Genomic DNA, 23,909 nt, shown 5'->3' on the forward strand with positions numbered 1-23,909 from the left:
TCGATGGTCCAAGTCAAATGAAACCCTTGCCGGTTGCATGCAGAGTTTGCATGAAGAAAGACTTCATCACAGCCTACTCACAGTAGACTTGCCTCAGTACCTTGCCCGGCCTTTCATTCCTCTTATCTTGTATCAAATACTTCTTTTTCGACATTGATAGGCATTCATTCCATGTTTGTAGGCTAATATTTTCAAGGAGTCAATTCACTGTAAGCTGTTATACTGTTACTTCTCTTCATGATTCCAGAGAATATGACACGTCCCATTTCTGAGGGACTCCATTATTGGTGCTCTTCCCACAAATGTCACTGAGTGATGCATTAACCATACTGGGTATCCATATGATCACACGACACACACTGAGAGATTAGTCTTTTCCAACTAGTGCACTGGTCTACTTGCTACTGCAGTGAATCTGTCAGATCGATAGCTTTAGGCATGTAAACAGAACTCTCCACTGACCTATGCTCTTACATGCTGGACTTGTTATGGACAAAGGGGAAGAAGGCCACTATTGTGGCAACAGGCTAGAATTTGTTCTAGCTAAAAATGGGCATTTTTCCATTACTAATCTCTCCCACTCATTTGATCCATATAGAGCTTTGTTTTGCTTGCACTGGAGCTAACTAATCCAGGGGTTGCAGCTCTCCTGAGGTTCAGCCCTAACTCTGTTTTTCCCCTGCATGATTAGCTGTGCTGCACCCCAGAGGCTAGTTACCATGAGGTGTAGCAGGCTGAAGCAAGCAGCAGTGTTTTTCACCTGCTCCTGAGTTTGTTTAGTAAGTCTGTCATGTAACTGCATGTCAGAGATGGCATTCTGAGCCCTGTCCACTGCCCACTAAAGCTCAAGAATAAAAGAGAAGAATAGGATAGGCAAATGCATAATCTGTGTTTACAAATCCACTTGGAAACACACACACACACACACACACACAAAGCACACTTGATGCCTCAGGAGAGAGACAGTTCAAAGGCCCTCCCAGAAGGCTTACACTGAGGGAGTTTTCTTCTCTGTAATGGCTGAAGAGTAATTCTGTAAACTCTCCATCTCCGCCAGTCCCAAAAAGGATATAAATAAAAGCCCGGCTAGCAGGAGCCTCTGTCAGAACCGGAACATTTAAAGAGGAGACAGAGAGAGAGAGAGAGAGAGAGAGAGAGAGAGAGAGAGAGAGAGAGAGAAAGGAGACCCTGTTTTTATTGGAGACACCGTGTTATTTAAAGTGGCAGGGCTGATATGACTTTTCACTATGGGGTGAGTTGGAAAAAAATTGAACTGTTTAAGAATTGTTTTCTGTACCTAACTGCAACAACCATTGACTGATGAAATTACTTCATGAAATTTGAGAAGTTTGTTTGTGTGTGTGTATGTGTGTGTGTGTGTGTGATCGTGCATGTGTGTGAGCATGCACTTGTTTGCTTGTCTGTGCATGTTATTATGCCATTGTGAGCAAGGCCTTCCATTAGAACAAACCGAGTACAATATTTCGTTGTCCTGTTGTAAGATATTTGGCAGAATATATGAAAACAAATCTTTCTGTAGGTCATAATTATATCACAGTAGATTTACTTTCTCATGATTCATACAGACACATGTTGCTTTTCCTGCCCTGCCTCCACAGTGGTCTGGTGATTAACAATGAGGATTGTCGTTTAAGCAAGCTGTGTCGATGCCTGCATGCATGGAGGCATTTGTTACTTTTTTGCACACAGTAATTAAAAAAAGACATATGCCGTGCCCCCATAGCTGCCTTCAATGTGGGGAGGTCTAGATAATGGGAGTGTTTACATTTGACTCAAAAGAACATTTGTTACATCCTTTTGCATTAGTTTGGCACTTATTAACTAACACCAAGGCTTCTGCCAAGGCTTGTTATGCTTCTGATGTTTGGATGCAAAATATTACTGTGTATCGCAGAGATTTCATCACACTGACTGACCATGAATTAGAAGTGACATCTGTTCATTATTGGCACTGATTGCTGTGCATATGTTGATGTACAGCAAGATACGTTTTTTGTTTGGTTTTTTTTACATCAAAAGGAGCAATAAATTAGTGTAGAAAGCATAAGCTCAACAAATGTGTTGGAAACATAAGCTCATAATGCTTGTACGGTATTACTAGAAATATGTCCTGTGATTCTGTCATTTGTAATTGTGTGTGAGGTTTTAGCCACCACTCTGCATGTTACTGCGTTGTGTGTTTATTTATGTAACTTTGTCATTTTTCCCAGGCCCTTAAAGTGTCTTGGCTTTCTGTTGTTTCTGTTATTTCTCATACCCTAAGTGTATGCTTTGGAGTCTGCTCTGGCATTGAGTTTATGCATGGAGCTAATAGTCTTGCCTGCTAGGCTGATCTGTCATATCAACAGCAGTTACATTGGTGAATAACTTTAATTTTCTCTTCCTTGCTAAGATAGATAGTACAAAGCAAAGGTAACAAAAGCAAAAAATTGGGATGAGTTGAGATGCTGCTGTTGTTAATGTAATGAATATATTGAAGGTCAAAACAGGTTGTACTGTTTACAGCCAAGGCAAACAAAAACCATTACTGCAAAACAGATGGCATTTTGGGTGAAGCAGGAAGACTGGAGATCACCCATGCTTTTATCTATGAATGGGGTTGAATGTTATAAGGTCAAGGCTATTTTAACATATCCATACTTATGGTAGTGTGAATACTTGAAAAATATTGTGGGCTACATACTTCCACAATTGTTATGCAAATTGGAGGACAATTATTATTAGCCTTATGATACAAGTCAGATGCAATTTCACATTTCTTTGGTAATAAATGCTATTATTAATCTCACAAACCAAGTATCCTCTCAAACAAAGGCAACCTTTTTTTATAAATAGACTCTTCAACTGTGTGTTTAATGCTAGAATCAGAAACCCCATTTGTTTGGTAGATAGATTCAACTTGATTGTTATCACTCAGTACAAGTACAAGCCAACAAAATTGCATTTGGTTGCAATTTGGGTTGTGTCCGCACAACAGATATTGAAGCTATTGCCAAACAGATGGAAAAGTCATATGCTTTTCATCATCAGAGAGAGTCAGCTGTCCAGATGATGCATATCGCAGCTCTCCAGAGGATCTGGAGCTTTCCTCTATTAGTATCTGGAGGTGCTGATTTAATATGTGGATGTATGAGGTTTTCAATCTTTATTCCCAGGTTATGTGAGTCATTAATTCCCTTAGGGGGGGAAAAGCTACAGGTCCAAGTTCCCAACATGTTGATCTTTAATTTCCATTTTTTGGGATGTGGGTTATTCCAACTCTCATTTCTAAAAATAACAGGGTTAAATCAATGTATAAAGAAAAAATAATGTCCTGGAGATGTCCAAATGTCAAGGTTCTAAATCTTTATATTCAGTTCTCTCTGCATGCAGCAAGCATACTGTTGGCATTTATCTGCCTTTTTGCTGCACATGACAGTAATATTATTGCAGTATGGGTGTGTTTGCAGAGATTTTTTTAAAAAGGTTGAAACAATAATATGCAGGTGATATTTGTAGTGAGCGAGGAAAACAATTAATAAGCAAGTTTATTTTACAAGTAGTCAATCAGTGCAATTCGCTGAACAATACTGTAGGTACTCCTGTAGCTAATGTACTAATTTTAAGTTAAAGCCCAAACTAAAAGTGCAGACGTTGCATGATGATTAACCCAATGTACATGTTAAGAGATTGCTAACAAATTGCTTCTGGCATCCAATGGCCTATAGGTTCTCACAACACATTTGCAAGGCATTTCCAATGAATATTTTTAATATGGTGGGTAATGAGTGTATACATGACAGGCACACTTGATTGCAACCACCTTCTTTTCAAAAAGCTATTAGATTCATGCAAATTGACCTTGATCATTTACAAACATATTGTTTAGTTAAAAAAATTACACTAAAATGTTGTGCCTGTCGTTTGTTAAATAAATATTTTTAACATATCATGTAGACAATAGGTATTCATATATAAATCCAAATCATTTCCAATGGTTCACAGACTTTTATTTTAAAATATGTACTTTTCCAGATTTTCAAAAGGCAAATCCACCAACACTTATGAAATACGTGAGTGGAGTGGAGCCTGGTTTGTCATTAGACAGGTGAATACCCAAAACACCAGTTTCTCCATGAAATGAGGCCATTAGATATTTAACAGTTTATTTATTTTTACAATTTGTTTATGGAAGCTTTAGAGCACTTCAGAGCCTCTCATGTCTGTCATTTCTTTCCCATGACCCTGAGAAAGCCCCTGCCATGTTGTCTGGTGCTGACCTGACAGAGTTCATACTGCTCTATTTACACTGAGCCACTCACTAAAGATGCTGAGAGATCAGTCTACTCCACCCGGCAACATTAGCAACACATCAGTGAAAGAAACCTGTGCTGGCTATATCCGATCCCCTAGGGGTTTCGGCTGTATGCTCCAATATCCAGAGCCCATCCCGTTTCTCTGAGCTGGTGCATGGCGGGCCTGTTCTGGCCGCAGCTGTACTCTGGACCAACAGGTGGCTCCTGCAAGGGAGAGACTGGAGCCCACATGTTTTTGATGTTTTTGGCATTCTTTTACAACAGCAATGATTTATACCTCTTTCCCCAATGGCTGGCGTATTAGCTATGTCACTTACAATATTATGATTATTTGTCTGGTTCCATGTATGGCAGATTGTCACAGAAAAACGAGGGCATATTTTTAGCTGGCTACCGAAGGGCATATTACCAATGTATAACACACTCACTGGATTGGTTGTGCAAATGTGAATGGGCACATATGTACACTCTGTTCACTGGGTAAATAAAAACAGCTAAGCACTGGTGTTTGTTAATATATACATTTGAGACATTTAGCTTTCTGTTATATTTTTTACAACCAAACACTTGGATCCAAATAAATGGATAACATTTTCTAGAGATTTAGGATTTAGGATTCCTGTCATAGTGTCCATACATGTATTTATATAGCATATGAAAGTGTTATAAAATTTGTAAAAAGCCCTAAATCAGACCTCTTAGTGTCATGTGAGAGCCTAACTGAAACATATGGCAACAGTAAAGACAGGGGTCCACCTCCCACTTTTTTTCCTGCCAACATTTTTGGAACTGTTGTACATTTCTGTGTTTTAAGGCTATTTGGTATGTTTGTATGCTAGTAGTAATATACAAAATAAGTAATTTTGGGAGAGAGGACATATGATTCATAGTCATTATTGCATCATTACAGTCATTACAGCTTTTTATTAACTGCAAATGTTTTAAGAGTACTCTATATACAGCCTGCAGAAATTCATGTCTTACAATGAGTTTGTGCTTGTATGAGGGACTTTAAAATGCAAACATGACTTCAATCTACACACGTATGGAGAGTTTTAGTGTATTGAATGAATGCAAACACGGTGTTGATGAATTCAGTTCCATGTGGTTCTGAGGTCACTTGGAGGTCTTGCAATGTAACAACTGCATTCCCTCTATTGTTTTTTAACAAAGACACACAGCCAGAAGGAGGTGTTGCCTGGCAACAAATGATAGTTGCATAAATTCTGTTTTTAGAAATGTACTAAGAACACAAAAATTACGTTTAGTTAACCTTTGTTCATGTTCCCAATTGTTCTTCAGGTTTACTAATTATTTGTATGGAAATGAAGAACACAGTGTGCCAAAATCAATTATATACCCTTACCACTTTAACAGGAATACTACACTAATCCCAGAGGTGCTGTATTGGATTCATATCTGGTTGTCTGGGGAGGCCACTGTCATACACTGAACTTATTATCATAGTCATGGAAGCAGTTTGAAATTATTTGTGTTGAGAACAGACATTACAGGATCTGAAATGTGAAAAGGATGTGGCCACAAAGAGATGCACATGGTCAGCAAAAATACTCAAATAGGCTTTGGCATTCAAACAATGTTCTTTTGGTATTTGGGAGCCTATTGTGTGTCAAAAACATTTCCCATATAATTATACCACTAGCAGTGGTTGGGTGGGTCCATGTATTCATGCTGTTCACATCAAATTTTGACCTTAACATCTGCATGTCACAGCAGAATTCTGTTTGAATTCAATTGTGTTTTTTTTTTAATCTTGTCAGTTTTAATCAATAGTTGTATTTATCTATGTAGAAACGCTTTCATGTTCTCTTTTGTTTCCTGTCTATTTTGTTGGGTGTTGTACTCTCTCACATGAGAGTTAATGCCCATAATACAGTAAAATAATATATGAATGAAATATAAAAATATCAATACCACACATGGGTAAAGCACAGTCGTGATGCTTTACCCAGATATGGGTGACGCATCAAATAAACTGTGCTCACTTATGTGTTATGTGTTTGAGTCCTGTCACTTTGTCACTTATCTGTTTCTTGTCCAGTTTTAGTGAGCCTGTGTCCACTGTGGCTTCAGACTCCTGTTTGTTGCTGTAAATAATGATTGAAAAGAATGGTTGTTTGAGGTAATGTGGCCTACTGGTTAGCTTGAAGCTATCAGCCCATTCTGCTGTGACTTCTGTCAATAACTCCCCAAACTGCCACTCACTGGCACTGGAAGCCACGTCACTGTCAGTAACTCAGATCACATTTTCCCAATTATTATGTTTGATTTGAGCACTAACTACACTTCTTAATACACATCTGAATAACTTTATACATTGCACTACTACTACTACATGATTGGCTATTTGGGTAATTACATGAACATGTAGTTGCACAGGTATTCCATGGCCAAATAGTGTATATGTACAGTTGGAGACTACTGGCAGTCTGTGGTCAAGCATAGTTTGTATGCTGATATCCTAGGTTTTTATTAAGGGTCAGTTTCTGGTCAGAGGGCTGCTTTTGACTGTGTGCATGGTGGATCCCCCTAACCCCAGTAATGACAGTGTCATGTAAAAATTCCAGCTCCAGTAAGATGGTTGAAAATGTTCTGGCACCCAAATAATAAAAGGTAATCCTTTTGACACAAATTCACCACTGATGATATGTTAGAGGGCACCTACCAAATTGTGTATGGTATCAGATAGACTATACTTTGTAGTTGTACACTTACTAAGTGTAACTATAAGGAGGTGATTCTAATTAAATGGTCAGTGAGTGCACATCTAAAATGCCCCATGAAGCAGCCATTAGCTCAACTTCAGATCAATGATGGAAACACTCTGTTATACATAATGAATAATTGATTGGTCGTTTTGTATCCACTGGAAGAAAAGGATGGGGTTCAAGCTCAGGTAACTGATAAAACACACAGTTAGCTGAAATACTGGAAATAGCTAAAGTTATTACCTTTGGCTGACAGATAAGTTCCAGATGGACTTCCACTGTTAACATAAGATTGTTTTTTTGCCCTGAATTACACCTTTGTTATACCTAATGAAATGGCTGTAAATTCTTAGGGCTATTCAGAAGCTGACAATCATCTTTCATAAAATGTGGGTAAGAGACAGTGTAGAAAAGAAACAAAGTCCACTCCTAGTGACAGACCAATTAGAAAAATGGTCATCTCAGTTGAACTTACGTAATGTGTACAAAGCAGGCTTGCCTATGATTTATGCTTGTGTTGCTTCCATTTTCAAACAGGTGCTTAGCATTCATTCATTCACTGATCACATTTAAAGAAGACTAGATTACAAAATGCATGCACACTTCTTTGTGAGCTGGCCTGTGATGTTATTGGAAAAATTACAACTTGTAATTTTCTGAAGCTACTTCCATTTACTGTAAAGGAATGTCTGAGAATTCACTGTAATTGAAAGATGATTTTAAATTATTGTACTGACAGTATCGCCAATAGTCAGTCTTACAGTCTCAGTGTCACAGTATCATATTTTTAAAGTAATATTCAGGTAACTATTATCTATTAAGTCAGTTTTAAAGCAGAACTGCATAGCATTATCTTGTTAAGGTTTAAGAAGTTACTTGTAAACTGCAAATATTAAATGGCAACTCATGACATTTATTTCTGTGCCCTTTGTTCCTCTTTTTAAACTTGCTATACAAAGATTTTAACTAGACACTCCCAAAATATTAGGACTTTGGGAGCCCCCCATATAACACCCCCATATACCTTCACTTCTTCTGCTATTCTACCTGCTTCTGCTCTGCCATGCTCCACCTCTACTTACAATCTGCTTACAACTCCTTACAATCACAGCTCCTCCCAAACAACACTATAAATAGCTTAGAGCTTCCCATAGGTCTCTGTGAAGTCCCTGTAAAATGAGTTGCATGCATAACACCCTATGTAGAGACTATGTTCATTAGATATTTCAGCCTACATTTTCAAGTCACCTTACCAAGCTTCCCTACCAGTTGCACAAAACGGTCCTGGTGAAAAAGGTCTTGCATAAAATTATGGAGAGCAAAACTGTGAGTGCATAGAAGAAATGTGCTTTCTCACTGTCACAAGTGTGCAGAGAAATACAATTATCCACCATTTCATGAATGCATTAAATGAACTGATTTGCTTGGTGAAGTTTTTTAAGTACTAACCGTCATATGAGTGTACATGTATTGCTATCAGTTTTCCACTGGATTTCTGCCTGTCTTTTGTTCCAAATCTATTGCCATGGGAGATGACAAGGTGGCAGCACCGACAACAAACAAGACCTGCCTATGTTTAACTGTCAGATGCAACTTTGTGCTCAGTACTAGCAATAACATCTGAAAGGAAAAAAGTTATTACATGTTCCAAATTACCATGGTAAGTTAACAATACTGTGTTATTACTTTAAATAGGACAGTCCCAACCATTCCACCTGCCTAGCCAGTGTGACCTTTATGACTTACAATGCAAACAATGTGCTCTGCACTTGAGGCAGGTTTATGACGTTGCCTCAGGGGCTCTGTAAACCAGCCAAGAAAGCCTCCATTCTGGCTCAAAGCAAGTTTCTTGCAGCCACTATTTCATGGCACTTCCCCTGCTTTCAATATGTATTTATTTCAAATCCTTCTGGACCCTCTGATGCTCTGCAGGGATGGCTCTGTTTTTTCTCAAGCTCACAGAGAAAGTCAGTCAGAGAGCAAGGCAGAGAGAGTTGGAGAGTGAGAGAGACAGAAAGGGGTGAGAGCACAGAAGTGTTTGTCCCCCCCACCAGCACCACCACCATCCATAGCTCCTCCTGAACTTCTCCATCCAAACACCACAGCATGCAGAGCTGTTCACTCAGGACAATTTCTACTGCAGTTTTCTCCAGGATGCGCAACCTTTCATGGCTCCTTATCGTCACACCAGAAGAGATATGATGCTAAGCAGACTGTGGTGTCTGCTGGAGGTAACTGTGCCTGGACAGCATGCTTAAGGTTATAGTGTGCATGTCACAATGACTGAAACACAGGCTTCAAACGGGGCCTGGCAAACAGTGCATGCATGTGAAGCAGTGCATGTTAACTGTGCACAAAGCTCATTGATATAACCAGCTTACACAGTATACTGGGAGGGAGGGTCTTCCCTTTTTCAATTATTCCTGAATAACTTGTATATGTTATTGGCATATTAAGATAATGCTGAGATAAAACAAAGACTCCCTACTTAGACTAAAAGCTAAGTAGAAAATCCTTTATCACATATGGTTTTAGAGAACATGCTGTATAAAAACCCTCCAAGAGGACATTGTGTATCTAAGAGCTATTTCATCCACCATTCCAAGAAGAGTAAGCAAAAAGCAAGATCATATTTTGTGTAGCGCATGAGGAGGTCTCCTAGAGGTTTTAAAAATAGTAAATCTCCCTCTTAGCCTTGTGTGTTTACTGAAGGGCTCCATTTGGAAAAGGGCTGGGGGGCAGAGAATCTGAACGAGGGTGTAGTGTGAAGGTAGAAGTTAGTTTGCACTGTGAGCCATTCACCACCAGAGCACAGTTTGTAGATGGCCATGCAGAGAGGGAGGACAGCCTGGTTTGGAGAATTATTGTGTTTGTTTGCCACCATTTCTAACCACTGTATTCATGTGTGTAGTGGCTTACAACATTTTCACTACGTGTATACTCATAGACTTCATTCTTTCTCCCCAGTCTAATCTGAATTGCCCTAATTGTTTCTCCATTTTAAGAATATTGTTAAATGATGCACAATGCCATGCACTGAGTTCTTAAGATTTTTTCCATTGTGTAGGGACTTCTTCCCTCTTTTGCAGTTATCTTCCAAAGCTATGACTCGAGACAGGGTTTACAATAGCAGTTGAACTGTTTAATGTAGTCTGGAGAATTATACAACAGAATAGAGTGTTGTTTGACTTGTGACTGAACGGCAAGAGGGGGGAGTTTAGTTCTGGGCAAAATGACTGACTCCATCTGGACAGTGTTCCACTATAGAGCCATGTCTTTGTGTGCTCTCACGGATGCATGGAAATGTACCAGGTGACACCTTGACAGATATTGCTTGATTGTCACGGTCATTGACCCTGGTGGCAAGAAGGAAACAGATAGAAGGAGTGGAGCAAGGGGGCAGAGGTGAAGGGAGGGAGAGAGCGAAGAAGGGAGATCCATCTTTATCTGTAGCATGTCCTGACTGTTTGTTCATACAACAAATGAGACAGTAAAAAAAAAGTTATGTGTATTAATAAATATAAATATGCTTTACGGAGTTTTATTCAACCAAATAAATTATATTCATTGCATATTGTCTGGGTGACTGTATGCCCAAAGGGGTGCCGTTATCTCACTCCAATCAACTATAAGTGGAGTCACACCGATGCCCTTGAGAGCACATATGTCTCCAAATTGTCCCTTTTTGTCTCTAGAGAAAAAGAGGTACCATCTGCTAGTAAGGCTACACCATTGTGTATGATGGACACTAGCAGAATGGGAGGGGTGGATGAGCTTGGTGTTACTGAACACAGTGAACATTGGGATATTCTGTTGGGTGGTAGGCTTTTAATTATGAAGTCTGAAGTCTTTAATAACCTAATTGTTGTGGAGAAATATTTTGCTGTCCATATTAAAGACTAAATATTCAGTAGACCCGTATGCATTATTCAACATGCCTAATCTTTTTAGTGTTTTAAAAAATTAGCTATGCAACTAGACTGTTTCAACTGCACGAAACAAAGGTATGAGAGAAGTGCAAAGTTCCCTGTTCATAAATGAATTTGGCTGAACAAATATTTGACCAATCTAAGATCGTTAATTAGTTATATAGCTAAACTACACACCGAGAGAGAGAGAGAGAGAGAGAGAGAGAGAGAGAGAGAGAGAGAGAGAGAGAGAGAGAGAGAGAGAGAGAGAGAGAGAGAGAGACGCACGTTAGGGTCGGTATCTTTTTCTCATACTGCGGGCGGGCGTGCGCACGCGATTTTGACAAGTGACAAGGGCTGCTCTTCGCATTTCTAACAGAGTAAAGCAGTCAGATTTATTAATATCTTACCGACTCCTCACTTTTAACCGAACAGTTGTCCAATGACTCTGGGGGGATAATTTCTTATCGCGCTATGGAGGGTTTTCCTTCAGAAAGCGAAAGGATGGAGGCTTGGCTTGACGACAATCGGGACTTCGCTCACTCATACTTTGTTCGAAAAGCCACCCGGTAAGTTAAGGAAGTAGACATGTGCAACCAGCTACGACTAATTTGTTAATTCAGAATATACTAGAGAATAGTGTAATGGATGGGATATAGTCGATTAGTTGCGAGACATACTGTCATTACAAATACAACCATGTGCAGTGCAGTATGTATATAATTGAGGATTTAAGGACGCCACGCGGACACTTAATTGCTTAAAGTCTTTAGCTAACATTTTTCCTGATAAACATGTCACTCTGAACAGCTTTAGTTACTCACATTCAAGGTACAAGTGCTGACATTTTTATTTCGTTGTGGTATCTTATAGTTCTATTTACGTGCAGCCTATAGCAGTATGCAGCGATTATTGTATACACCTATCTGTGGTCGTTTTCGTGTTACGTTTTCACGCCTGTCCGTTGCAACGCCGCTTCTACATCTTCTGTTTCTCTGTTCCTGCTTGGGACCTGTAGCCAGACTTCTTTCATCTGAAAGTATAGGCTTTTAAAGTGCAGGTGGACACATACAGATGGACAAACACCTGGAAATTGTAGAAGGGATTTTGCTATAAATCTGCTATATCTTACGACGTAGTTAAGGAGTATTGCTGTAAATTAATAGTGCAATATACACAGTAAAGCTGTTAAATCAACAATGCAGTGTTAAACTGGTTCTTGATTGACCACATATACTTACACTATATTCCATTGCACACTATAATTTAGATTTGGTTTTGATGGGATTTCCTCAACTTCCTTGTTTAATAAGTCATTGCATCTACTTAGCCTGTGTTCTTTTAAACTAATGGATATGCTGTAACTTCAGCTCAAATCACCATCTCCTCTCTACATAAGCAGTATTGCATTTAGCCCTCACCTATGGATTGTGTTTTGTCCTTTCTGCTTTACTGCAGTCAAAGCAAATTTTGGCCTGGCACCAAGTATAGTTGGTCAGTCATAGTGGACATGTTTTATATAGAGAAGATGACCAGTGAGTGGGGACTCTTCAAAGTGAGTGCTATTGATTTAACCATACAGGCTGAGGATATTTCAGTTTGACTCCTGAGGAATTCCACTGAGGGTTGGGCTCTCTCTGTGGAACTCCTGTCACAGATTGTCCATTGTCACAGATTCTGCTCACATAGTTGTTTTGAGCATGATGGAAGAAATAGTTCATTTTGCCAGAATTAGAAGATAATCATCCAGTGAATTTCATGCCTAGCAAGTTTTATAGCCTCTGGGATTTTCCACTTTAGTTGCTGAACTCAAAGTTTAATTCAATATCATATAAAAACCATGGGGCTTAGACTTTGGACTTTGAACATTTAAATGTATGTTTGTTGTTCTGTTGTCCAGATGAAAACTATGAGCTGAGTACACTAATCTGTTCAAGCTTTACTGTTCAGTCCTGCAACAAGCTGTGAATAACACACTACAGATTTGTGTTCTATTCACCTCCCAGTTGTAGTAGTACAAAGATAAAGAGATAGATTTGTAACTGTGGTAATTCTAGAACCAGTTTAAAATATTTGGATCTGCATACCAATCGACAGACGTCTCGAAAGATCATTGTCAATGCAGACAAAACTTTCACAAGCACCACGACCTACATAATGACAAAGTTTAAGAAAACTAGAATCAGAATCTGCAGAAACACCTTTAGTTGTAAGAAAAGTTATGTAAATTTTGGATAAGTTTTGAATTTTTGCATTAATGGTTGGTTACCTGTTCTTCAACGCTGTATTCTGTACTGCGGTATGTGCAGTATGATATAGTAAGGCCTGATAAGTGAGATTTGGCTTGATCAAAAGACTTTGGACCTAATAAAAACAATTTATAAAACTGGAAAGGGTGCCAAAAGGATTTCTAAAGACACAAAATGATTCACAGTCACAAAGATGGTTTAGAAATGGAAGAAATTCAGAACCCTTGTTACTCTCTGTAGGAGCATGCATCTTCAAAGAACAGTGCATATATTGTGGGCAGATTAGATGAAAGTTGAAATTCTGGTAATTGTACCAAGCATTATGCTTTGACCAAAAAAAAAAAACATTACATACCAATACCAAAATCTCAAAATATGAAGCATGTTGGTGGGAATAGACCGGTGTGGGCCTGAGTTTTTGATCATTCAAACAAGACACCCCACAGATGTCCATGAATTGAAACAGCGTTGAGGACTGGCCAAGAATACGTTCAAACCACTGCTCAGAATTGAGTAGCAAGCAGCTATTTGAGGTCATAACCAAGAAAGGAGGTTCCACTACATACTAAATATAAGGGTTCATATATTTTTCCATTAGTGATGTTTGTTTAACAATTTAGTTGATAAAGATATGGAACTATAAAATGTTGTGTTTGTTAAATAGCTATCTCTCTTTATCTATGTATTATTATGACCATTTATCATTATCATTAGACCCATTCACCTTTTAGGATCAATTCACACTGAAAGCAAGGCAGTTCCAAAGGGTTTGCAAGCTGTTTTAACCTCAATGTATTCTGCATTAGTTAAGTGTCTACATACAAACTCTAACTGAAAACCATAGTCTTGCCCATCTGTCCTGCTGAATCACTTTTTAAATGTCTCCAGTGCTCTTATTGGCTGATTGTCATTTTTCAGGGAAATGGTCAACGCCTGGTTTGCTGAGCGGGTTCACTCTATCCAGCCCTCCAGAGAGGGATTCAAAGCTCTTTCTGAACCCCTCAGTGCTCTACCTTCTCTGGGCCCCAGTGAGACCCCGTCACCCAGCCCGGCTCCATCCACCCCCACCCGCAAGATCTCTGCATCTGAGTTTGACCGTCCTCTGCGGCCCATTGTGGTGAAGGACGCTGAGGGTTCACTCACCTTTCTCAGTGACACGGAGCAAGCGCAGATGCCTCCCCCAGCTGCCCTGAAGACTGGCTCGGGAGGAGGGCCGGATGACAACAGGGGACAGGGGGACCAGCATGGGGGCGACCGCTGCGCCCGCCTGCTGGAGCTTGTCAAGGATGTCTCGAGCCACCTGGACCTGACAGCACTCTGCCACAGGATCTTTTTGCACACCCATGAGCTGATCGACGCAGACCGCTACTCGCTGTTCCTAGTCTGCGAGGACAGCTCCAACAAGAAGTTCCTGGTTAGCCGGCTTTTTGACGTTGCAGAGGGATCCACTTTGGAGGAGGCATCCAACAGCGGCATCCGTCTGGAGTGGAGCAAAGGTATAGTTGGTCATGTGGCGGCAACAGGCCAGCCTCTCAACATCAAGAATGCGTATGAGGTGAGGTTTTCACTCTCACTTGCTGTTTTTTTTATAGACACAGCTGTGACCTCTCTGACTTTTTGACTGCACAACTGAAAGAAAAGAAATACATTCATAATAAAAATAATGATAATGTGTTATATCTATGAAGCACCTTTTACATACACAAGGTGCTGTATAAGCAAACTATTCTAAAACTGCCTGTAAAACCTGCACCAATGTTGAATGTGATATTTAGATCTTTGTGAGAATGCAGACATTTGAATAGTTAAGCTCTTAAATACTTAAATTGTGATTTTGATAGTGTTATCATTAAAGTATTAGTGTGCAATTAAAGTGCTTGGAAGTGCTTGATGAGATATAGTGGTTATAAGGGTGTTGGCTTTGGCAGTGAAGAAGGCAGGTTAAATCTGTCCTTAACTTTATGTATTGAGGGTCTGCAAGTGCCACTTTTTCCAATAGCTGCACATGGTGTCTATTGACAGACTTTGTTGACTATCGGGTTATATGACCACCTGCTCTGCATTAACTTTTGGAAGTCTCAATAGCTGAAATGATTCACATGCATCCCCAAGTACTCAACTGAGGTCACTTTCAGTCCCCCAAGAGAAGCAACAAATTCAATATTCAGTAGTTAGTAGTCAAAGTCAGAATACAGCTGCTGTATAGATGTAACCTTTACCTCTTATTTTCACAGTGTCAACCTTTAAGGCATGTTTTTTAAAGAAAACACATTGGGTTTAAGATTTAAAATCAAATTTAACACTGTATAACAGTTTTATGTATTATACCATACAGTACAGAAATGATAATATATGCATTATCTGACTTGTTTACATTAGGCATTGATTGTTATGCAGTTTAGTTGCTAGCCAACAGTTTGAATTAAGGTAGCTGGTACTTTTAGCCATTCTTAATTTAGATTAATTGTGTTTTTTTATGTGTCATAGATATCCATGCTAGGCTTCCTGGGACAAGATAATTGTGGTCTGATATGACAGCAAGAAATAATCCAGGGCATTATAGGACATACCTAAGATATTGTGATTATGCACTGTTGTGTATTTGCAGCAGAAACTAGCATCAAAATGCTAGAATGATGAAAATCCATATCTTATATTTTAAGTCTTTGTAATAAAAACCCTGTAACAAATGTCAGAATGCTATTTTAAATTAACTGTGCTAGGCACACTGAAAAATACATTTTGCAAATTTATTTGTAGGTTTACTTGAGCCAAATGTCAGAGAGCTGTTTTAGGTCAGGTGTATTAAATACATTGAACCTGATTATATTGATTACATCAAAAGTGTATAAAAAGTGTATAAGTGTATAACTTATTTTATGTCTGTAGGATCCTCGATTCAATGCAGAAGTGGACCAGATCACAGGATATAAAACACAGAGCATCCTATGTATGCCAATAAAAAACCATAGAGATGAGGTATGAGACATAAAAAGCAAAAACACTGTAGTAGCATTTGAGGATTCAGGGGATTTTATTACTACCTAAACAGCAAATCACACAGCATGTGTGTTTTCTTCATCGTCATCTTAAAGGTTGTTGGTGTGGCACAAGCAATCAACAAGAGGTGTGGGGAGAACAGTACCTTCACAGAACAAGATGAGAAGGTGAAGACAATTTTGCATCTACAAAAATTGGTCAGATTCAAAAGACTCTGAGATTGCCATTTTCTTTGTAAATGTCAATTATCCCTAAATCATGTTTGTGGGTTTTTGTGCTCAGGATTTTTCCTCTTACTTGGCTTTCTCGGGTATTGTCCTACACAATGCACAGCTCTACGAGACGTCACAGCTCGAAAACAGGCGGAATCAGGTAACCTTTCCTTTTCAGTCTTGATTATAAAGCATCAGGTCTTGGGTCTTGTCTTCTTACCTGTCCAATTAAAATTATGGTTTAGGTCTTATTGGACTTGGCCAGTCTTATCTTTGAAGAACAGCAGTCGTTGGATGTGCTACTAAGGAAGATTGCCGCCACCATCTTGTCTTTCATGCAGGCTCAGGAATGCACTGTGTTTATCGTTGATGGCGAAACGTCGGTGAGTTAAGAACACTTCACTTTCTTCTTCCTGACCCATTAAAGGCGCTTGATAATTGATGGGAAAAGTTTGAACTAGAGAGTGGAAAGTAATGAGAAAACAGTCAAGGAATAAAACTATTACTACACATACTAATGTATTTTAGAGACTGGGGCAGGCTTCACCATTCCTTCTTTGGAAATATGTATTCTTTTGTATGCTTTCAGCCTTAAGCAAAAAGGCTGTAAAGCCTGTTGGGGTACTGCTGAATAACACTGGAGAGGCCATAAAAAGAGCAGATGCTTATTGGGGTCTGGATGAGGGAATATCTTTATATGGTGATTGTTACAGTAGATCATTTGTCACTGTATAAGACTTTAAAAGCACATTACTGAGTTCAGACTCAGACAAGCACACATTTATGTAATCTATCACTCCCAGTTACAAGAATGGTTTCTGTTCAAGAGAGGATGTCATTTCAAGTGCTAAAGGGGATTTTTCCAAACGTAGTTCTATTACATGTCATAGAGTGTTATAAACTGTAATAATGTTACGGTTATTTCCGACTTGAAAGACAGAATTTAAAAAACATGACATATGTTGCATGTGATATAATGATGAACAGTACCTAGCCTGGTCACCATGTTCCTGAGGGGAGCCAGTGTTGGGTATTTTGGTGTGCCGAGCTGAATCGGTGAGCGGCTGGCCAATCAGTAGGCAACACTGGTTTCATTTACAGCAGAACCACAAGCAGAAAAATGGCTGAATTGCTGCTTTATTCTACACTGGCTAAGAAGTAATTACAAGACACATGCAAACACACACACACACACACACACACACACACACACACACACACACACACACACACACACACACGCGCGCGCACATACACTCACACACACATACGCATGCACACACATGCACACACAAAAACACATAGACAAGAAAGACACACACACACACACCTACACACAAACACACACACACACACACACACACACACACACACACAAGCCAGTTATAGTCATTGAAAATCCCATGAAAGTAAATATAGGTTTTAAAGGTATTAGCACCAAAGAACACCCAATATATCTGAAATAATCCAATAGAAGTCTCTATTATTGTTCTTAGGGGTAAGCTTCTGATGTCAAGTGTAGCCAGTGATTGCCATGTATTACATTAAAAGCTTGTGACAAGCAATACAAAAATACAAAAAAGTGGGATTTGGGGAAGGTGAGTGCCTGTAGAAAATGTGGGTAAAAGCCCCTAATTCAGTCTGTTGCACTGAAAACATTTTTTTTTTTTGGTTCCAGTGCAACTAAGAAAAGCACATTTAAATTCACACCTTGTTTGTGGGTTTTTTATGAAGGCCTCCTGTTTGCCATACATAGGCAAAAACTCCCACAAGAGGTGTTTCTGATAATAATTCACTGTGTTAGAGAGTATTCCAGTACTGCCAGAAGAATGATTTCACTTATAATCTTGAAGCAGGTGTTGTCTGAGGGGGACTGTGGTTGGAGCCAAAACCTAAAGCCAAAATCTCTTAACAGGTTGGGATAAAAGGCATGAAAGACCGTTCTAGACCAGTGATGATGGATGTTTGGTTGCTTAAACTGTGTGTGTTTAGATATGTTTTTATCCATGCATGGTACTTATACACTATAATCTTCCGTGAAAGCAATTTTGAGAGGTTCAACAGGGCTTATCTTATATTAAACAGTTGTTTATACTAAAGGATGTTTTTGTATTCTTAATTCCTCTACACGGCAATGTCTCAAAGTTTATGAAATCAAAGTTGCAAATTGCATGGTGGACTGTATTTAGGGTAATATCTGATGAATGTTGACATCTGCCACTCTCTGTGGGAGGTCTGATTTGCCCTACTGTGGTCTCCTGTAGTTTTGAGCCACTTGCTAAGAGAGACATGTCTTAGTGGTCCTGGAGACTGTGTGCTCAGAAGAAATCCACTTAGTCCAATCACATTGATCTATATGGGCCCCTGAGAGAGTTCTGGGGTCTGTCAGCTTGACAGAGATTTTCTTGACTATTGATGCAGCACAACTGTTTTTTTAAAAGAAGAAAGCCCAGCTTTTGTTTACTTGATGAACACATTCTTCTTCTTTAAGAAAGAGCTACACTTAGTATTTTAAATATAAGACAATGTTTGTTGAACTACAGACATCACAAATTGAACCAGTGTTCTAATATTTTTTCCTGTTAAACTGAATCTGGATGGCACCCTGGTTCATCTTATCCTGTTTTCATGGTCTCATAAAATTTGGAAAACAGCTTTTACGAGGCGAGCTCAGGTTTGCAGACAAGTCCCTATAAGGAGGTAACCGTGTGTCTCGGAATGCTGAGATAAACTCAGCTTCTGGCAGAGCTGATGAATAGTATATTAAATTTCCTCTCTGTTTATTGTAGAGATCTGTTACAGGTTCTTCCGACTCGCTTGCTTGACTAATGCCATTTGGCCACCGCCAGGATCCAAAACGATTTTAATTGTTGCAGGCGGGAAACTCTAACAGACAAAACACAAGCACATTAAATGCTGGGATTCCGGGTCACATTTATCCAGTCAGTCACTAGGCACTAACAGCGTTAAAAGGTCCCAGAAACCACTGGCTCCCCTTCCATGAAAGCTTGCCTGAGTTTACTTCTTACAGCAATTTAGCTTATGACTGTTCTGTTTGTGTCACAGGATGCTTTCTCAAGTGTGTTCCATATGGAGTATGAGGAGCTAACTGGGTCTGGCAAGTATCCAGACAGGTAAGAATCTGAGTTCAGAGAGGCATGAGATGTCCACGTGTGCTTCTCAAACCATGATGTTTGGTCACAAATGGACAATGAACAAACCAGTGCAAGATCTCTTTAGATTTCTTTTTAAAGAAAATGTTCTTTAGCCAAAAAAATATCAAGACAGAAGCTTATACCCTTGTTAGAGCACATTTTGGCTTCAAACAATGGCCTCTTCAATAGTGGCTTTGACAGGTGCTTAATCATAATCTGTTTAGGCTAACCTGTGTCCATGGAGTGATTTTCTTTCTTCTGGAATTCATCTGAGGGTTTTCAGAGAGGCACGGAACTCGCTCCAAACTGCACGTAGATGCCTCTTTATTAATGTGGGTGCTCCATTAAAACCACAAGCCTCTTTTGACAGTTCTATTACTCACACATGCGGCTGGTAATCGACCATGTGGAAAAACAGTATAGGGATCATGTAGAGTAAAAGGCACTACACATGCACTGTCCTTCATAAAAAATACTGTTCTTTCCTCAAGAAATATGGCTTTCACCATAATTGTTGTTTATTGTTGCAGTCTGCTGAAAAGCAGGATAAGATTTTACTTCATGAGAGAGAGTGAGTGAAAGACTAACCTTTGCTTGGGAAGTGCAGACTCTTAAACACAGACACATTTTTATGGCACTTGCATACTAGTATAAGCCAAATATCTTTATTTGTCTGTATGCTGCTACTTCAGTTTGAAGTGCAATAATTTGTTGCATTTAGAGGAATCTGCCAAATGGAAAACACGGGTGTTAGACTGTGTGAACTAGTTGATTCTCTGGTAGCCCACAGTCTAATGTTTAGTGATAATATTAGATTGGATTCCAAGAGATGCTACATTCTTATTAGTAATAAAAATCACCTTAAGAACCTAAAGTACCTCTTGAGTTATTTATATGTCAATAGGTTATATCCTGAAGCTTTTTAACTTAGTGAACAAATGCAAAATGTTTTAAGGGCTGCTTCCTTATAATGAATATTTGTTTTAAAGATGTTCCCATTTAGAGGATTAAGCTTATGAAAGAATGTTGCTTCAGAGAATCACAATATTTATGAAGCAAACAAAAACAATAATAAAAAACAAACAAACAATAAAAAACAAACAAAAAATAATAACAAAGAACATGAGTGAATTAAGGGAGAATGCAAATACATTAGATTTCAGTCAGTGTTCCAGAGATTGCCTTTTTTTCCTGTAGAATTATGAAGCCATCTTAACTTATGCTGAGTTTAGAACCATAAATTCTAACTTATGATCTCATGCTCTGAGAGGGTGTGTTACAATTACTGTAGGTCAAACAATGGTAAATTTATGGGGGTTTTTCTATTACAGGGATGGGGATGTGCATAAGATTAACTACATGTATGCTCAGTATGCGAAGAACACTATGGAGCCACTGAACATTCCTGACATCAAAAAGGACCAGCTATTTCCTTTGACTGTAAGTATGTGTAAGAACATTGCACTGGGATCCTTTATCACAAAAGGAGATCTCCCATTCTCCCATTCTGGTATTGAGAATTTTCTCATAGACATTTTTGCCTTTGTATTCTCCACACCCTTTGTGATAATCTCTTTTTTTGTGCCAGATATTGATCTCATACTTACATAAGTCTCTTTTGGTTCCAACCAGAATATATATTATTATATTATCACTTTTCTCAGTGTGAGAACCCAAACTGCCATGTCAAGAGTTTGTTGTGCACACCAATCAGGAATGGGAAGAAAGATAAAGTTATAGGTAAGACTGACTTGTGGCTATACTTTGAGGTGTTATTTCCTTTAATACAGTGGCTTCAGGATCAAGCTTTTGCCTGTTATTAAGATTACATAAACTAAATAATAATAACACATCTACTTTGTGTATAGTATTATTCAATTTTACAGGATGTGTCTTATAAAGGCATTGCCTCCTCTTATATCCTCAAGTTTAAGAACAAGTTAAATTAAAAGATTAAACAGGATTCATTTAAATTTAACCAGCTATATTATTAAAATGTAATGTTCCCAGTCAGTCAAAGCTAACCTCCACATAGTGGAGAAATCACAATTGTTTTCAGTAATCCACAGTGGGCATTCTTATGCATTTTCAAGTATCATTATCCAGCAAGACAGAATGCACCATCCATTATGCTGCTGACCAAATAAAATAATAAATTTCATCATTTTCCATTTTCTTGGGAATTCCAATTCCTTGGGTACAAAGACACAGATGATCTGGGTTTTGGGGGTCTTCTGTTATATCAAGCTCATTTAAATATCTACTTTTGATGTACAGTGGCAGCTAAGGGCAATTAATTACTCTATTCCTTCCTATAAATAATAAACTGATTAGTCAAGAGACAGCCATTTGTGCACATAGAAAATGGAAATGGAAAGGCCATATATAATAAATGTTACTAAGAAACTGATTCTGCCTTTCCTGGAGGACTGCTTGTTTGTGGCATGCCTGGTCAGATTTATAACACTGTTTAACATGTGAAGCGGCCCTGGCAGTAAGCACTACTGATTGCCAGATTGTTTTTATCCCCTGTGAAGGTGTTTGCCAATTGATCAACAAAATGGATGAAAGCACGGGTGAGGTGAAGGCCTTTAATCGCAATGATGAACAATTTCTAGAAGCCTTTGCCATCTTTTGTGGACTGGGCATCCAGAACACACAGATGTATGAGACTGTGGAGAGGGCCATGGCTAAGCAAGAAGTTACACTCGAGGTCAGTGAACCTATTTATTTATTAGTAGAAAACAAAAAAATCAATAAATAAAAAGGTAATTAAACCCAAAGGATGGTACCAACAAGGATTAAAGAGGAAAGATAATGATCAAAGCTGCTGTCACCTAAATAGAGACTGTATAGGTCGGTATCTTAGAAACAAACGGTGGCGATGACGATGCACCCCCTCCCCCCAGCTGCACACTCCTCCCAGACTCCAAGTCACACACTGCCTGCTCTGGTCTGAGATCCTTACCTCTCTTATCTTTTCCCACCTCACTCTTCCTCTGATCTCTCTGCGGGGGGAGCTGCCACCATCAGAGATGGCCCAGTAACACTCTTCTGCAGCTGATGGCACGCTGGCTCCACTTCTCACACAACCCCTGCCCTTGCCCCTACCCCACAACCCATCAGACCCTGTCCTGGTCCCTCACTTACACCCCTTCTGTCATAGTTTTTTTTTTTAAATCTCTTACTATTGATCCCTTGGGAAGGGGTGAAAAAAGGCCAGGGTTATTCTCAGGATGGTAGGCAATAGAAAAGTGTGTTGTTTACAGCCTCGCAGTTCCGAGGTCACTAGGCTGAGCACACTGGTGACTCAAATAGAAGCAGCTCCCATATAAAATATAACACCATACAGTGGCCAGTGTGTGAAGTGAACTGCTGATTTTATAAGTAAAGTTGTACATTTGTAAAAGTAAAATTTTATAACCTGATTCACGTGAGCATCTAAATGACAAGCCTATGATGTGCCATTGTCATATTGGGAAACACTTATATTCACTTATTCAAACAGATTTTACAAATTAGAATCGTGAATTTTCTACCCAGGACTGTTCTTTTGTATGTACATGCATCTATGCATGTGTCCTTCAGGTTCTCTCTTACCATGCCTCCGCCAGAGAGGAGGACACACGGGCGCTCCAGGTAACTGCGGTAAATTACACTTTATTAATTTATTGAGCCTCCCAAACCTCAACATTCATACTCTGCAAATGTCATCAGTTTTCTGATGATCACAGGATCGGGACTAGCCAGGGGTTCAAGACGGGAGTCTTCCAGGGGTTAGAGACAGGAGTATTCCAGAGGATAGAGACAGAAGTATTCCAGAGGTTAGAGATGAGAGTAATCCAGTGGTTAGAAACAGGAGTATTCCAAGATGTGCATGGCCAGTTATGTTGTTAATTTTGGATTACCTTGTGTAGGTCTCTCAGGCAGTATGGTAGGAATAAAATGCTTATATGTAGTGGAAATCATTCAGGATTTTGTTCCCCTCAGTTTCATGGTCTTTGTGTTTTCTTCCCATATATATGGTTTGTTTGTGTTGTGTGCATACTGTGTAGTTTAAAACGATTTTCCCAGTGGATGAAAGCAAGATGAGAGAAGTGGGAGGCTGAGTGCAGCACAAATAGCATTTCTTGCCATGAAAGGCACTACTCTGAGGTCTGAGTTAGAGAGACAAGCAGAGCACAGCTAAATGCTCATCCTGTGTGCCTCAGAATATGCGGATCACATCTCATTGATTATTAATGCCTGACAGAGATCTCTGTAGTTGGAGGGTAATAGTCAGTTTACAGATTGTGTGTGTGTTTATGTATAATAAGAAAACAAATATCTCATGGGCTTTT

General features: G+C 39.2%; 1 protein-coding gene across 3 annotated transcripts in view; it reads left to right on the top strand.

Annotated features, from left to right (window-relative positions):
* Positions 1-967: 967 nt before the first annotated feature.
* pde5ab (phosphodiesterase 5A, cGMP-specific, b) overlaps positions 968-23,909 on the top strand; it is a 33,673-nt gene continuing 10,731 nt past the window's right edge. The window contains exons 1-11 of one of the 3 annotated variants that reach the window (XM_081695086.1): positions 968-1,252; positions 14,121-14,757; positions 16,092-16,181; positions 16,298-16,369; positions 16,485-16,574; positions 16,660-16,797; positions 19,481-19,548; positions 20,901-21,009; positions 21,234-21,309; positions 22,107-22,282; positions 23,158-23,217. In XM_081695086.1, coding sequence (XP_081551212.1) covers positions 1,248-1,252; positions 14,121-14,757; positions 16,092-16,181; positions 16,298-16,369; positions 16,485-16,574; positions 16,660-16,797; positions 19,481-19,548; positions 20,901-21,009; positions 21,234-21,309; positions 22,107-22,282; positions 23,158-23,217 — 1,521 coding nt within the window. In that variant the 5' untranslated portion in view covers positions 968-1,247. Of the gene's footprint in view, positions 1,253-11,243; positions 11,523-14,120; positions 14,758-16,091; positions 16,182-16,297; positions 16,370-16,484; positions 16,575-16,659; positions 16,798-19,480; positions 19,549-20,900; positions 21,010-21,233; positions 21,310-22,106; positions 22,283-23,157; positions 23,218-23,909 lie in introns of those variants that run through there. The other 2 variants (XM_027013094.3, XM_027013095.3) reach the window with 2 other exon arrangements.

Source organism: Electrophorus electricus, chromosome 13 (genome assembly GCF_041902795.1).
Source record: "Electrophorus electricus isolate QZ-2024a chromosome 13, ASM4190279v1, whole genome shotgun sequence".
NCBI lineage: Eukaryota > Metazoa > Chordata > Actinopteri > Gymnotiformes > Gymnotidae > Electrophorus > Electrophorus electricus.